The 17,640-nt window shown below is 43.0% G+C and overlaps 1 protein-coding gene across 10 annotated transcripts in view; it reads left to right on the forward strand.

Moving 5' to 3' along the window:
• The window catches only part of LOC143154463 (uncharacterized protein CG43867), a 277,793-nt gene that overhangs the window by 256,959 nt on the left and 3,194 nt on the right, over positions 1-17,640 (forward strand). For 2 of the 10 annotated variants that reach the window (XM_076326568.1, XM_076326579.1), the window contains exons 4-16: positions 4,980-5,147; positions 7,221-7,406; positions 8,254-8,456; positions 9,966-10,197; positions 10,925-11,099; positions 11,177-11,413; positions 11,933-12,224; positions 12,307-12,580; positions 12,647-13,036; positions 13,129-13,347; positions 15,264-15,556; positions 16,484-16,817; positions 16,888-17,199. In XM_076326568.1, coding sequence (XP_076182683.1) covers positions 4,980-5,147; positions 7,221-7,406; positions 8,254-8,456; positions 9,966-10,197; positions 10,925-11,099; positions 11,177-11,413; positions 11,933-12,224; positions 12,307-12,580; positions 12,647-13,036; positions 13,129-13,347; positions 15,264-15,556; positions 16,484-16,817; positions 16,888-17,199 — 3,315 coding nt within the window. The remainder of the gene's footprint in view (positions 1-4,979; positions 5,148-7,220; positions 7,407-8,253; positions 8,457-9,965; positions 10,198-10,924; positions 11,100-11,176; positions 11,414-11,932; positions 12,225-12,306; positions 12,581-12,646; positions 13,037-13,128; positions 13,348-15,263; positions 15,557-16,483; positions 16,818-16,887; positions 17,200-17,640) is intronic. The other 8 variants (XM_076326581.1, XM_076326573.1, XM_076326570.1 and 5 more) reach the window with 8 other exon arrangements.

Raw genomic sequence — 17,640 nt, forward strand, 5'->3', positions numbered from 1 at the left:
CAAATTTATTTTCAAACTGTTCATACGCGATCGATATACTTCGCTACAACCGATATAATTCGTCACGACCGACATACTTCGTTACAACCGAGATACTTCGTCGAAATCGACATACTTTGTAAGTCGATTTTAAAATTGTTCGTAAACGATCAATGTACCTCCCTACGATCGACATACTTTGTTACAACCGAGATACTTCGTTACAACCGATATACTTCATAAATCGACTTTAAAATTATTTATAAGCGACCATTGTGCCTTTCTATGACCGACATACTTCGTTACAACTGATATACTTTGTTACAAACGATATACTTCGTTACAACCGACATATTTCGTTACAACTGATATACTTCGTTACAAACCGACATATTTTGTTACAACCTATATACTTCGTTACAACCGATATACTTCGCTACAAACCGACATATTCCGTTACAACCGAGATACTTCGTTACAATCGATATACTTCATAAATCGACTTTAAAATTATTCATAAGCGACGAATGTACCTTTCTATGACCGACATATTCCGTTACAACCGACATACTTCGCTACAACCGACATATTTCGTTACAACCGACATATTCCGTTACAACCGATACACTTCGCTACAAACCGACATAATCCGTGACAACCGATACACTTCGCTACAAACCGACATATTTCGTTACAATCGATACATTTCGTACCAAACCGACATATTCCGTTACAACCGACATACTTCCCTCGAACCTCGTTAGGGACGCGAATGACGTGTCAGCTACCGCATAGACGAGGTCCCGTGACCCCGTACACCTCGATCAGAATTTCCCAAATCGACCGTAGACCCATTCGCGCGCGACCGACGCGCCTCGCTGTTGAACGCGGCGCGTCGATTCTCATCGTGGAAACGTAGAACGTCGTCGTCGATCGGGCGCCGGTCGCGCGCGTGGTGCACCGACGACGACGACGACAATGAACGTGAAAACGAGCGGGCAACGAGTGATCGATATAACTCGCGGAGAGGAGAGCACATGCACACCGGGACGCCGGGTGGAAAACACTCGGCCAAGAGGATTTCCCCGCTGGCGTATTGATTTTCTCGATACCACCGTGGTCGTCTCCCCTTTTGGCAGTGGACGACGACGCCACGGCGTGCACAGCGCTCACGTGCACACGCCACCGGCGCGTTCGTGTGGCCGCGCGAACGCGATATCGATTTTTGACAGCTGCTACGAAACGAGCACCGCCGAGCCAACCGAGGCCCGTGTCGGGAAAAAAAAAGGGGTGCACGAGGTCCGCGCTCAACGTTCAACCGACAATCTATCTATCTGTCCATCTGTCTCTCTCTTTCTCTCTCTGGGTGAACGTATTAAACGCCACGGTGGTCCCTGGGTACTGGCGCTACAAAGTTACCAGTTTCCAAAGCGCGTGCAATACTTGCGAACTTTTGACACTGAAAGAAACTCTGAAGGGGGAAAGACCGAATTGATTTGGGAGTATAATTAATTTTCTATTTCGATTGACCAGGAATATTACGGGCAAACTTTTCGTTAATTATTGAATAAGTTTTAACCGACAATCTATTTAGCTATTTATCTATCTATTTATCTATCTATATATCTATTTCTCTCTTTTCTAATATATTAAACATCACTGTGATCTCTGAGAACTGGCACTCCATAGCTAAGAGTCTTTAAAGTACATATAATATTTGTAAACTTTTTAACATTAAAATGAAAGGGAAAAGAGGAATTAATTTGCGAATATAATTGAGTAACTTTCCACTGACAATCTATTTATCTATTATTATTATTGTCTATTTAACTATATCTATTTACCTATTATTATTATCTGTTTAACTATATCTATTTACCTATTATTATTATCTATTTAACTATATCTATCTATCTATTATTATTATCTATTTAACTATATCTATCTATCTATTATTATTATCTATTTAACTATATCTATTTACCTATTATTATTATCTGTTTAACTATATCTATTTACCTATTATTATTATCTATTTAACTATATCTATCTATCTATTATTATTATCTATTTAATTATATCTATCTATCTATTTCTCTTTTAACAAATTAAACATCATGGTACCATGATGATAAATCGGTGCACCAAAGTTACAACGATTATTTAAACCCCTTACAAATAACGTAAACTTTTAACATTAAAACTACCAACGATGAACGAATTCCTACTTCTACCATAACTAACATCTTCGAAAGTAGAAGAATAAAAGATAAATTAATTTAAGAATATAATTACTTTTCTATTTTAGCAATTGTCACCCAATATTATAGGCAAACAATTCGTTAATAATTGAGTAACTTTTTAAAAAGAAATTCAAAACGGTCAAATAACCCCCTTTAGTATATTCGGTATTCGTATTAAATTACTCACGTTAGTGATACTATAATATAAATTCATAAACAAATTACCGAATAATTTCCACCTTTTGCACTAAGGTCCGAGCAAATACCGGGGACATCCTCGAGCTTAGAAAACTGGCGTGGCGTTTAACGTGTTAATGCACACATCTATATATCTCCGTCGCGTCGAGGGGGCCCCCTGTACGCTTTTTCGCTGCTGTTTACCCACGCCGGAAGCCACGCGCTGACACCGGGCTGCCGTGCTTCTTCAATCGCGACGGAAACGTCCCACGCTCGCGTGACCCCCCGAGGGGGGGCTCGAAATTCGCGGTTACGTGTTGCGCGCGGTTGTGTGTCTTTATGTTCTCCAAACGGGGTACCTGGACGAGGGTGGAACCCTTTGTTCGAAAGAATCAGGGACACGGAAAGTGAATTTAAAATTGTTACAAATTTCCCGCGAACCACTCGAAGAAACGTTTCAGATTTTATATCGCGAAAGAAGTAAGAACGTGAACCTAAAAATATTGAGTTATGTCAATTTTGTAACGAGGGAAAGTGAGGGAAATTTTTTTTGGAATAAATTTTTTAAAATTGATATTGAAAAAAATTCGCGTTGTAAAAGTCGTGTTTCCCGTTCGAAAGTATATCAGTAATTTTTTGCGATTTTTTTCCCGTCTGTAAGTATAATAATAATTTTTCCCGATTTTGTCCCGTCCGTAATTATAACTAATTTTTTACGATTTTTTTCCCGTTTGAAAGTATAATAATATTTTCGCGATTTTTTGATTATCCGAAAGTATTAGAATAATTTATTGTAATTTTTTCCCGTGTGAAAGTATAGTAGCAATTTTTGACCATTTTTTTCAGCAAGAGTCTTATCAACCCTTTAATTACGGACGATTTCGACGTAGAACATACGCTATAAGGGAGATCTTATCGCGTAGGAGGATACTTAGACGTTGAACGCCCATAGGCGTTTACCGCACGATTGCAATTGGAGGACATACCCGGTGTGCGGGAAATCTTCTCGCGTATGAGTTATACGTACACGTCGAACGCCCATGGGCGTTCACCGCACGACCGTAATCGTGGAACGTGCGAGGTGTGCGGAAGGTCTTATCGTGTACGAGTATACCTACTCGTTGAACGCCTATAGGCATTTAGGGTACGAAATATTAGGGGATTACGTCACCCTTGCGACGGGGAAAATGATATTTTAGAACGAACCCTTGAAAATAATAGCAAAGTGGTCACGTTGAAAAAAAGTCTTACTAAAAACTTTCGATTTAGCCGCAGAACGTATACGGTGTGCGGGAGATCTCCTTACCTATTTAATAAATATACAAACTGAACGCCCATAGGCGTTTACCGCACTTCTATGGCCGTCCCACGTAGCAAGTGTTATAAACGTTTACGATAAGGACAGTATTTTCTCCGAAGCAATTTTCGTTTACTTCTTTCGCGAAAAATACTGTACAAAGTGTTCTTTTACTTGCAGACAAAGTTATAACATCCCTCGTAAAATTTAAACGCCTACGTTGGGAATGTTATTTTCCCCGAAACGATTTTCATTCGCTTTTTTGGTAAAAAATATTTTACAAAGTGTTCTCATACTTATGAACGAAATTGTAGCATCCCCCATAAAGGTTAAACGTCTACAGTGAGAATGTATTATCCTCGAAACGATTTTTATTCACTTTATTCGCGTACAATATTATACAAAGTGATCTCGTACTTACCGACGGAGTTGTAACATCCCCAATATGGGTTACACGCTTTCGGTGAGAATGTATTGTCCCCAAAACGATTTTCGTTAATTTTTTTCGCGAAAAATATTGTACAAAGTGCCTTTTTACAAACAGACAAAGATACAACATCCCCCACAAAGATTAAACGCCTACACTGAGAATGTTATTACCCCCAAACGATTTTCATTCACTTTTTTCGCGAAAAATATCGCACAAAGTGTTCTCATACTTACCGACAGAGTTGTGACATCCCCCATAAACGTTAAACACCTACACTGAGAATGTTATTGTCCCCAAAACAATTTTCATTCAATTTTTTCACGAAAAATATTATACAATAGTTCTCATGCTTACCGACAGAGTCGTAACGTCCCCCCATAAACCTTAAACACCTACCCTGAGAATGTTATCGTCTCCAAAACGATTTTCGTTAATTCTTTTCCCAAGAAATTTCATACAATAAGTTCACACACTTACCGACAGAGTTGTGACAACCTCCGTGAAGGTTAACCGCCTCCATTGAGAACGTATTGCCCCCGAAAATCGATTTCCATTAATTTTTTCTCGCGAAAAATATTCCACAAAGTGTTCTTAGACTTACCGACGGAGTTGTAGCATCGCTCGTAGAATTTTTCTCGCGAAACGACAACGGAAGTGGTTTCGATGAGCTCGGTAGTCGCAAGGTGGTCCCCGAGTCGACTCGGGAACCGTGTGCAGTTGGAGACAAGGACCCAGGGAGCGATGTCCGTGACCTGAACAGTAGGGATTGATCCTCCACGCGCGTCTAACGAAACACTTGGTCCCGTTTTGATACGTGGTGTGTGTAACCACGTTATTCTTCCATGTCCCGCAGGTACGGATGATGGAGGAGCGGCTAGTGAAGGGTGAATACTGCTTGAGCACATCCGGCGTTGGTTCTCCACCGCACTCGCTGCCGTCTACCTCCGGTACGCAGAATGACAAGATCGAGGACGTCCACTGCGCCTGCATCTCGAAGCTAGAGACACAGGTCGAGGAACAGGTAAGAGGTGCTGGGCGCGATACGCGCGAAACTTTCTGCGAATAACGAAACGGGCGTCAGATTCCCTTGGGTCGGTGCTGACGTGACCCATATATGGGTCAGGAACTCCTGTCGGAGTCCTGACCTACATGTGGTTCAGAGAGCAACGAACCGCGCGTCGAGAATCGTTAATACGCGAGTTGACGACACCGTTGACGCGAGTGCTTCGTGTTCAAGAATTTACACTGTGTGTACCGTGACACTTTTCGTAGATTAGAGAATAAGAAAAAAAAAAAAAAGGAACTAGGAAGGTGTAAAGGTGTACCCTGGTCGATCTTGTTCCCGAGTTACGTCCGTTTTTACGCTCTGGTAATACTTAATCGCGAACCGATACGTGCGATTCCGATGAGCTGACTCTAGATCGAGTTCTCGGTATCTCTGAAGCGTACTGTACCGTTCTGGTCGGATTGAAATCTTACAATGTGAGAGAAAGAAGAGAGTTTCTTAGGATAGATAGTACATGTGGAGCAGAGAAGTTCTGGTAAACACGATCTTGATATCTCTGGATCGTGTTGGCTGGTAATATCTTGGTCAAGAGAGTACTCTCTTGGGCTGTTTCTCTTGGTTAAACTCTTATAGGATGAGAAAGATGAAAGGGTTCCTAGGTTAGAGAGTACAAAAGGAATAGAGAAGTTCTAGTAAACATGATCTTGGTATCTCTGGATCGTGTTGACTGGTAGTATCTTGGTCAAGAGAGTACTCTCTTGGACTGTTTCTCTTGATTAAACTCTTATAGAATGAGAAAGATAAAAGGGTTCCTAGGGAAGAGAGTACAAATAGAACAGAGCAGTTCTAGTCAATGGTACTATCTTGGTCAAGAGAGTACTCTCTTGGAGACTGTACTCTCTTGGGTAAACTCTTACAGGGTGAAAAAGACAAAAGGGTTCCTAGGGTAGAGAGTACAAATAGAATAGAGAAGTTCTAGTAAACATGATGTTGGTTTCTCTGGATCATGTTAACTGGTACTATCTTGGTCAAGAGAGTACTCTCTTGAAGACTGTTTCTCTTGGTTAAACTCTCACAGGGTGAGAAAGATGAAAGGGTTCCTAGGGTAGAGAGTACAAATAGAATATAGAAATTCCAGTAAACATGATCTTGGTATCTCTAGATCGTGTTGACCTCTCTTGTTCAAGTTGCTTGCTAAAGCTTGGCTAAACTCTTACAGAATGAGAGACAAAATAGTCTTCTTAGAATAGATACTACAAATGGAACAGAAAAGTCCCGATTAACATATTCTCGGTATCTCTGGATCACGTTGACTGTACTGTTCTGATAAAATTGAACACTTTCAGAATAAAAAGGAAATTAAAGTTCTTACAATAGATAGTGCACATGAGAAGTCCTGATGAACATGGATCGGAAAACCACCACTTGCAAAGTTACGAACAATTTTTTATTTCCTTTCAAGTGACTTGTTACCTTCGACAACTACCCTGAAAACATCATAATTCTTCGTTTCTCTTTTACCCGAGACAATCCATTGTTTCCATACAATTGAATACCTCCTGAAACGAGCACTCTGTCACCAAAGAATAATTATTCGTAACTCCGTAAATATTAATTCTTCGAACCACCTGACGAGTACCATTACCACGAAACTTACGAACCCCTTTTTTCTTTCCACCGAGTATGTCCGGTGATCGAACTCGAGGATCGTGTATCGAGCGTTCTTTTCGAGGACTCTGTACAAGAGTAAACAGCTGCCCATTGGCGTAGCGTGGCTGTAACTTGGGAACAGACATAGCACACGTTCTCACGGAGACTCTCCATCGATTCCCCAACCGAAAGAGTTCCAAGTGTCGTGACACACACACACTCTGTACATCGTTCGATTTTTGAGTCATCTCGGTTTCCAGGTTCCGGGAACACCTCACGGATTACGCGAGTGTGCATTCCCCGTGAACGATTCTGCAGAACGGTTGTCACACGCAACACGTGACGTGTTTAGGCGTCAAAATGCGATAACAAGCTCGACCGTATCAGCGCGAGGTATCGAGATAACCGACTCACCGACTGATTATTAATTGCTTGCAGAGGCAGTTACGGCTCCAAGACGCGAGGCAGGTCGAGGCTAAAGCCGCGAGGATAAAGGAATGGGTCACCAATAAGCTGAGGGAATTGGAACAGCAGAACCAGCACCTGCGGGAACAGAATAACAAGTGCAATCAGCAACTGGAACTCCTCAGGAATCACATAACCAATATCGGCCTGAAACCACCTGTGAGTCCCTGAGGACGAATTCGTCTTGTACGGTTTATGGAGGAGGACACTCGACGATTGTGTACCCGTGAATTGCTCCAGCGCAAGTTGCTTGCGAACGTTCGACTGTGATAACGAACTGTCGCCATTGACACGAGTCGATTTTTGTCAGGATTGTCCCGTCTTGTCGAGTTTTGTAAGTTGCTTGCCCACGTTCTGTCCATTGATACGTTGTACGTACCGTGGGTAGAGTATAGAGACCAGCTGTTGCTTGAGATAATTGACGAACCATGTTTGGGGAACGAACCATCTGTTGGGAGTAACACCAGTGCAGGTTACACGGTACCCTACGATTTTTATCGAGTGTCTAGAGGTCCTCTATATACACACAAACAGTCTTCTGAAATATTACTTCGATTCGTTTATATTTGTGCACTGGTCCCTTTGCACAGTTTCAAAGTCTTGAGAAAGTCCACCGTGTGGAAAAATGACCGTGTCGTAAGTTGTGTTAGGTCGGAATGTTGGTGTCATAACGTCACTGTATACTTTGTAGAAGAATGTCCTGGCACCTCTCGAGTCTGTAAATGATCTTAGGACATTATATGTATAGGTCAATTCCGAGTACAAGGTAATTTAACAATTCCTCTAAGTGTTCTAGTTTGTTAATGGACGGAACTGCGGCAACCTGATGCAAACGAAAGATCGAATCCGTGAAAGAACTGCATAGTCGTGTTTTAAATTCACTGGAACTTTCTTCGAGGTGTTCGTTAAATCCTAACCCAAATCCTAATCAAGTTGATCCTGTTTCGACCATTCCACAGTCTTTGGTTCAAGCTAGGAGTACTGAAATCGAATCGTTGCGTTCCAGGCACCCACAAGAGCGTCGTTGTCCTTGGAAGTAGACCCCACGTTACGCAGACGATCGGAGAGCCTCGAGGGTACACCGCAGGCGGTTCCGGAGAGCGTGCAGAGCGCCGCAGCGGAACCGCAGGCCGGCACCAAACACCGTAGACACCTGTCCGCTTGCGGTACCATACAGCGAGGGATCGCGGCAACAAACATGGACTCAAGGTAGAGATTCTCGCGCGAGTGAAATCCCTCTTGTATTATGAGCTTCGCGCGCGTACACACGCTTTTGCAAATTGCGTCTCGCTTCCGCGCTTCTGCAAACATTTAACAGCCTTCTAAACGTCGTGTAAATGTATATCGATTCTCCTTGGGAGGTCTCACGACGTGATAGCGGCGCCCGACTCTCGAAACTGTGGTACCCTGTCGCGTCCGGAGACTTCCTGCGGGGATCTGTCAACCCGTGTGCTCTTCTCTGTTGCCTCTTGATCGCGAGCACGATGCCTATAGTCGGATCAGAATCGTCCGGGTCCCCCGAGGCCGCTGAGAAGTTATCCCCCTCCACCGTGACAATTCGTAGCTACCCCCTCCGATTTGTAACTGTCACCCACATTGTATCGGTTTGCGACTATCTTCACCATTGTATCAATTTGTAAGCATCCTCTCCATTGTATCAATTTGTGACTATCCTTTCCATTGTATCAATTTGTACGCATGTTCTTCATTGTATCAATTTGTGACTTCCATTGTATCAGTTTGTGACTATCCCCGCTATTGTATCAATTTATGACTTCTATTGTATCAGTTTGTGACTACTATTGTATCAATTTGTGATTTCCATTGTATCAGTTTGTGACTTCCATTGTAAGAGTTTGTGACTATCCCCTTCATTGTAAAAATTTGTGACTATCCCCTCCATTGTATCAGTTTGTGACCATCTCCTTCATTGTATCAATTTGTAACTATCCCCTTCATTGTATCAGTTTGTGACTATCTCCTTCATTGTATCAATTTGTAACTATCCCCTTCATTGTATCAGTTTGTGACTATCCCCTTCATTGTATCAGTTTGTGACTATCCCTCCATTGTATCAGTTTGTGACTATCCCCTCCATTGTATCATTTTGTGAGTATCCCCTCCATTGTATCAATTTGTGATCATCCCCTTTATACAAACAATTTGTGATTTTCCTCTCTACTGTGTCAGTTTGTATCTATCCCCTCCACTGTACCAATTTGTAACTATACCTTCTATTGTATCAATTTGTGACTAACTCTTCCATTGTATCAATTTGTGACTGTCTCCTCCATTATATCAATTTGTTGCTATCCTTTCCATTGTATCAATTTGTGAGCATCCCCTCCATTGGAACAATTTACAGTCATCCCCTCCACCGTATCAGTTTGTATCTATCCCCTCCACGCTACCAATTCGTGGTTACCCCCTCCACAGTACCAATTTTGTGACTATCCCAGTCGCTGTGTATTCGGTCGCTCGTCCCTCGCATAGCAACGCGAACCAAGCACGTTTTAAAAAACAAGTGGCCTCGAGCGGTCCAGTTGATTCTGATCCGATCTGTAGGCCCCTTTTCTCTTCTTTCAACTTGTTGCCTTCGTTCTCGCTGGCGCTAACGGTTCAACACGAAGCTCCTCGCTAATTGCGTACCGATCTAAATGCGTCTGCTGGATGAAATTAGTTCCGTGCTTTATGCTTGCCGTTCGTTTTCTGCTCTAGCTTGCTGTCCGAGGAGCTCGCCGCGGCGGTGGAGAATCTGGTGATGCTGCCGAACATACCCGGCGTCTCCGAGACGAGTAGAGACAGCGGGAGCTCCGAGGCTGTCCACGACTACGCCGAGATATACACGCCCAGCAGGGAGGGGATGAATTGGACCCAAAGCGCGCAGGGCCCGCGACCCCCCACTCCGCCTCTTCATCGATTCCCCAGCTGGGAGGCGAAGATATACCAGGTAGAAATCGACTCATCTTTTCTAGAGACAAGAGATTTGTAACTACCATCTCCACCGTACTATCCGATCATCTTCGTTACACCTCATAGAATTGAAAGTAGAACGATGAAGAGGTACCATAGACCAAATATTTCGACTTGTCAAAGTCACCGATCCGCCATTTTCACTATACCACGTGATCCCAGGCCTCGTAGAATCGAAAGAGAGAAATAAAAAATCATACGTGTACGATGTAACAAGAACCCAAGACCTAACCCAAGACACGTGGAAAAGTGGTAAACTGTTGATGAGACAACTAACCTCGAGACCAAATATTTTCACCGTTCGAAGCCATCGATCCGTCATCCCTCCCTGTGGTTCTCGGTTCTTCGTTACGTTTCGTAGAACGGAACGAGGGAACCGAAAGGTCACGTTATCCGTGACGTGTGCGTAACAAGAACCGAGAGACACAGGAGAGGGTGAAGCGGTGACGAGGTAATTGACCTTGAGAAACTCTCACGGCCGCGATAGAGCGGAATTGACGATAAAGAATAAATTAAACCCGCTTTGTCGCGCGGACAAACGTACGCCGACACCGGTCGGGTGTTGATAGAATGCAAAGTCAGTTCCACGTCGGTCATTGGACAAGTTTACATAGTTTCGAATGAACGAGAGGCGCGTGGCGTGCATGCTCGCCAAGTTGTTGCAATTTGTAATCAAACAAACGCGGTGTTCGGTGATTCCGTAGGTAGCTGATGGCGGGCTTGGCATCGGTCCACCGACGAACGAGGAATCCGCGCCTTCCACGATGACCAACACGACCAGCTCGTCGAAACATTCCCAGGCAACGGGGCACAACTTGACTGCGCACAATTCCCAAGGCTATTGCGATATTTCGGTTCCAGTTTACGCAACGGTCAAGGGTAAGTCACCTCCATTGGCCACCGTACGGACGAAATCGTCGACACGCTTATCATAACGATCCTCTTCGTGTTTTCAGGACGGGCCAGTCAAATCAGGTCCATGCCGTTCGGCGACAGTTCTGACGACAGCTCGGACGGCGAGGAGCACCCGAATCAAACCGAGACCAACACGAGAATCACGAACAGCTCATCCGACAACACGGACTCCTCCCTCGGTAGCGGGAGTAGCCCGTCGAAAAGCGTGAAAACCACCAGCAGCCTTAGCCCCGCGAAGAGAAGCTCCAGCGGTTCTCCCAGCAAAAGCGTAAAACGTGGTGGGTATCGGGAGCTGGGATTCTAAGCCAGCACTGTCCAAGTCGGGTCCCGTGAGACCTTCGGGACTCTGGTACTGTTATTTGAACGCGACAGTAATAGTGAGCAGTGTCCGTAAGCTCCCTTGGGACGGTGACACTAGATTATCTAGGTACAGTGTACGGGCAAGAAACGAGAGACCCCTAAACTTGGACAGCACTGGTCAATACACATATTTGAGTATTCGAATATTATTGTTCCAATATTTGAGTATTCGAATATCATTAGTCCAAGTTTTGGAATACTCTAAGCCAGCACTGTCCAAGTCGGGTCCCGTGAGACCTTTGGGACTCTAGTACTACCACCTGAACGCAACAGTAATAGTGAGCAGTGTTTGTAAGCTCCCTTAGGACGGTGACGCTAGCTTATCTAGGTATACTGTACGGACAAGGTACGAGAGACCCCTAAGCTTGGACAGCACTGGTCAATGCACTCGTGAAATCCAACATTGGACAATTTAAAGATTGCGTTTGCTTTCGTAGATACCTCTCTTGAATCTGGCCTATCGGAGGATTACGCGATACCACCCGATGCGCTCAGTTCAACCTCCCTCGAGTCCAGTATGCCTAGCCTGCTGATGCGTGTCTCCGGCGAGAGCCCGAAGCGGCAGGAGTCTCTGGAGAAGACCGGCCACCTGGCGAAACTCGGTGGCAAGCTGAAAACATGGCGTAAGAGATGGTTCGTACTGAAGAATGGGGTGCTCACTTATTGGAAGAGTCAGAACGACGTAAATCGGAAACCTCAGGGTCAAATAGTGCTGGACGAAGTGTGCAGGTAATATACGGTGTATAATTTTTATCATTGTTGTAAAGGATCGAAGAGATCGAATCTAAAAAACCACGGTTGCTTTCGGCAGGATAAACAGGGCGGAGGGCGCCGCGACGTTCGAGATAGCCACGGGCAAGAAGACTTATTACCTGACGGCGGACTGCATCGCGACGATGGAGGATTGGATAAGGGTGCTGCAAAATGTACAAAGGCGGAACGCAACGAAGCTACTGCTCAGCAAAGAGGACAACAAACCAACGATACAGGGATGGTTGACGAAGGTGAAGAACGGGCACGCAAAGAAGTGCTGGTGCGTCCTCATTGGAAAAATGTTCCTTTACTTTAAGTGCCCTAACGATACGGTGAGTCCTCGACATCTCGATCCACTACGTAAATAGACAACGTTCTGAAACATTGTCTCCCCGCAGAATCCTATCGGACAAATAAATATGAGGGACGCGAGAGTCGAAGAAGTTGAGCACGTGTCCGACAGCGACAGCGAGGAGAGAGACGCCGAATGCCCTCACGAGAGAACCATCGGCATCTTTCCCACTCACCAAGGTCCTACCTATTTGCTGATGCCCCACAAACAAGACAAAGACAACTGGCTGTACCATTTAACGGTGGTATCGGGCGGCGGGCCCAGCGCGGGGACTCAGTACGAGCAACTGGTGCAAAGATTGATGGAAACTGACGGTGATCCCAGTTGCGTTCTCTGGAGACACCCGTTGTTGCTCCATACGAAAGAGAACATCACTAGCCCACTGACCAGCTTGACATCCGAAGCCTTGCAGACCGAGGCTATCAAACTTTTCAAGGTTCCGTCGAACGTCTTTTGTTGTTTGTTTTTTCTTTTACACACAATGTTCCATACGTGGCAAAGATCGATAGGACAATATTGTTTGCACAGGCTTGTCAGTTGTTCATGTCGGTGGCAGTGGAGCAAGCAGGCATAGACTATCATGTGGTACTAGCGCAAAATGCGTTGCAACAATGCTTAGACCAGCCTGAACTACAATCTGAATTCATCTGTGCACTGGTAAAGCAGACAAGTCGTCACACACAACACCGTTTGGGCGTACAGGTAAAAAAGGCCGCCAGACTTGTGTCGCTGGGTACTGCGCGCGTTGTAAGTCCTGCTTATTGTTTAACAAACACTCTGAACCCTGTACCATTTTCACAGTTGACGTTCGACGCGCGACTTTAGCTAAAATTCGCTCGGCCTGGCCTCGAATCTGTATCCACGGCTAGTGGATACCGTTTTCGAACGCCTACGGGTTTACTACACGCTTCCAACCTATTGTAATCATGATCGTTAAACAATGTAGTAAATGTCATCGACGAATAACCCGCGTCTGTTGTTACCTACTTGTCCAAGAAATGGTACATCGGGTACGCTTAGTCAAGTATTATAAAATAATCTCGTCGAAAGTAGATCGGTGAACTGTTTGGTTGTCTTTTCCCTTTATTTTCTTTTTTAAGGAGACTAACCGATTAATACAACGCTGTCGTTCGTTTTAACTACGAACAATAATACTTGACGAAGTTCTTTAACAAGAAAAGATTTTTTAGTTTTAACATTCATTCACATTTCATTTTCATTTGCTGCTTTATGTGTGCTCTTCCTAGGCTACTCTGAATCGCATGCGTTTATTATTTTTTTTTTTTCGTTCTGTTTCATTAGTCGTCGTCGTGTTAAGTTTTTTTTTTTTTTTTCGTTTCGTTTAAGTTTTATTGCGTACTTTTAATATTTATACATGATACCCGATCACCTTACCCCATATGAGACCCCATCATGTGAGCCGAACATATTTCGACAATTCATTCCTTCACATCGACGATCAAGAGACAATTGTTGTTGTTGTTTCTTTTTTTTTTTCTATTCTCTTCATCTCACATTCATCGATTCCATTGTATTCTCATCGATGCATCCGATCGTGCTGTTTCTCTGATTATTATTAATATTATTATTATTATTATAATTACTGTTATTGTTATTATTATTATCATCATTATTATTACGGATAAAATAGTAGCGTCTCGCGATACGTTGTCAAAATACGTTCTGCGGCACACACACTTGCAGAATGGTATGTTGGTGTACATAAGAAACCACACACAGAAAAACATCTTTTTATAGATTGGTTTTTTGTTTCTGTTTCCGTACCGTTTTTTTGCTGAATAGCTCATTACAATATTCTCTGTTTGAATGCTGCTTAGAGAACTTAGTCTTTGATCACACCGGTGTCATAGACGGTTACTTAAGGAAATAAAGCTAGAATCCTTACAGATTCGAACGTCCGTCGTAGAATGCGATAACACACGAGACTCAAAAAAAAAAAAAAAAAAAACAAGCTGCAATGTTATTGGATATATTTATATACGTATATACAGCTTCGCAAAGCCAAAGCAAATAAAAAAATAAAAAAAATGAGAGACAAAAGACGACGAAAGTGTCTCGTTCGTTCGAGCCACGAACGAGCAAACGCGCGAGTCAAAAATGCTTTCGAGCTGTAAGGTAGACTCACATGGCCTTATGATGAAAACAACAAGCAAAAGAAAAAAAAAATTAAAGAAAAAAAGAAAATTAAGCGCTTCTCTCATCCACATTGTTCTTAATTCATTCAGATTGTTGACGGTCCATGCGTTTTATGTGATTAACACACATAGAGAGTTGATGCGTTTAATGGTCCGATTTCGATTGCTTACATACTAACAGACGTATGACGTAACAATTTACGAGTGTTCCACGTTCGAGACATACGAAGTTTCTTCCCCCCCTCCACTCTCCAATCAACCCTAAAAGAGTAATATCCTTTCGACTCGAATTGGACTCAACGATCTATAGAGATACCACAGATTATGGTTCTTTACGACACGTTTGCCTTTACGACCAAAATGAATTTTAAAAATATTAAATAAAATAAACAAGATACGATGACTATCCGAGTACGAGGACAGTGGAGCGCGAATTGTTTAAAGAAAGTAGTAGACTAGGTCTGGTTCAGTCCAGGGATATAGTAGTATGCCAGCATACCATTGCAGCAGCTCCTTCTCTGCGCCACGCAATCGCTGTTCACCTGCGATACGCAAAGTCCCGCGGCAAATGGCAGCGGTGAAAATGCGGACGCACAATCGACGGCCTCCACTTCTCACAGTCCTCCGCTCACGCAGGGCCACTCAACATCTACGATTCTGGACTGCAAAACTAACCCCGCCCAGTACGTTCTTATCCAGGGATGGCAGCTACTCGCCCTCGCTGTTTCGCTCTTCCTACCGAGGAATAATCGGCTACTCTGGTACCTGAAGTTACACTTGCAAAGAAACGCCGACTCTAAGTAAGTGCCTTCTCTTCATTGTACATTAATTCTCTTAATGTACCGATCAGGACTGGGACTATAAAAAATATTTTGTAGGCACTCGACCCCTATGAAAGTTTTAATATTCCCTATAAAAACAACCCCTATAAAGTTGAATACCATTTGAATAGCAATATTTGAATTTCTTTAGTCCAATATTTGAGTATTCAAATACCATTGTTTCAATATTTGAGTATTCGAATATCATTGTTTCAATATTTGAGTATTCGAATATCATTGTTCCAATATCTGACTATTCGAATAACATTCTTTATTATTATTCCAAGTTTTGAATATATAAGTACCATTGTTCCAATATCTGAGTATTCGAATATCATTCTTTCGATACTTGAGTGTTCCAATATCAATATTCCAATATTTGAGTATTCGAATATCATTATTCCAAATTTTGAGTGTATAAATACCATTGTTCCAACACCTGAGCATTCGAATATCATTTTTTCAATGCTTAAGTGTTTCAATACCAATATTCCAATATTTGAGTATTCAAATATCATTATCCCAAAGTTTGAACATTCCAAAATCATCACTCTACTATTTGAATACTCAAATACCATCCTTCGAATAACAAAAAAGTACTCATATATTTGTACCCTTTGAATAATGCAAATAAAATTCGACGAATAATCCCAGACCTACCATCGATATCGATTTTTATTTAATTTCTGAGTAGCTTCGACTCAAGAGTTCACCGATACTCAAAGTCGGAACACTTTTGACTCACGAGTGTTCCCGATAGCAGCTCTCTGACTCATGCGTGGGTCTGACCGGTTCTAACTCGACAGTCTGCCGACCTTTGAAACAGACAATTAAATCCGCCAAGATCTTCCTTCACCCTGACCACGATTTGTCGATACTTGCTAATCTTCTGAATGTTTCTGCTAGGACGGAATGCGGCAAGTATGCAGCCTACTGCGAAAGAGCGTTGGAGAGGACTCTGCAAAACGGTGGAAGGGAAGTGAAACCCTCGAGAATGGAGGTCCTGTCGATACTGATGAAGAATCCTTACCATCATTCACTACCACACGCGATACCGGTTCATTTTTTAAACGGCACGTATCAGGTAGTCAGCTTCGATGGTAGTACCACGATAGAAGAGTTTTTGAACACTTTGAACCAAGAGATCGGTTGTCGGGATGTTCATCAGTCCGGGTTCACGTTATTCAGCGACGATCCAATCGAGAAGGACCTAGAACACTTTATCGATCTTCAAGCAAAGGTATGTGCACTCCGTGAACAATCGTCGACAAATGTTGGGAAGGATATTGATTCGAATCATTTTGTTTCAGCTCTGCGATATCATCTCGAAATGGGAGACAGCATTAAGGGAGAAGGGCTCGGGGAAATTCGAGAACACCAGGGTGATACAATTGACGTACAAATCGCGATGTTACTGGCGTCAGGCAGCCAAAATGGAAACCGATAGAGAGAGGCTTCTCCTTTGTTACCAAGTGAATCAACAAGTCGTGCACGGAAAGTTTCCTGTGAATCGCGAGCTCGCGTTCGAGCTTGCATCGTTAATGGCGCAGGTTGGACTCAGAGATACTCTTAACACGTTCGCTACCACCAATCGGTTGGGAAACTGTTCGCCACGAGACCAGGTTACGTTTGTAGCAATTTCATTTAACACGTTGAACGCCATGTGTATCCAATCGAATACATCTGTTTGAATCCCCGCTTCCTACCTTCCTATTTATATGTAAACACTGCATTGTTTTCACACGGTTTTACCGTGAACCTTGAGTGTCTGTGGAAATCTAAATTTTATCGAAAAATGTACTCTCCCGTAAAGAATTTACATAAAGTCACATTATTGAAAAAAAAGTGCGAATACACATGGAAATCTCTCGACTTAGTCGAAGATTTTTAATTGAAAAGCATACTTTATTGGAAAGTAATTTAACCCAAACCGAAAACACTACATTGTTTTTGAATGTTAGATTTTGAGTCCCAAAGATCCGAAGAAACCCATACTTTATTGGAATATGTAGCTTAATGTGAAATATTTACTTAGAATCACATTTGGTGTACAATAATGGCTC

Source organism: Ptiloglossa arizonensis, chromosome 1 (genome assembly GCF_051014685.1).
Source record: "Ptiloglossa arizonensis isolate GNS036 chromosome 1, iyPtiAriz1_principal, whole genome shotgun sequence".
Lineage (NCBI taxonomy): Eukaryota > Metazoa > Arthropoda > Insecta > Hymenoptera > Colletidae > Ptiloglossa > Ptiloglossa arizonensis.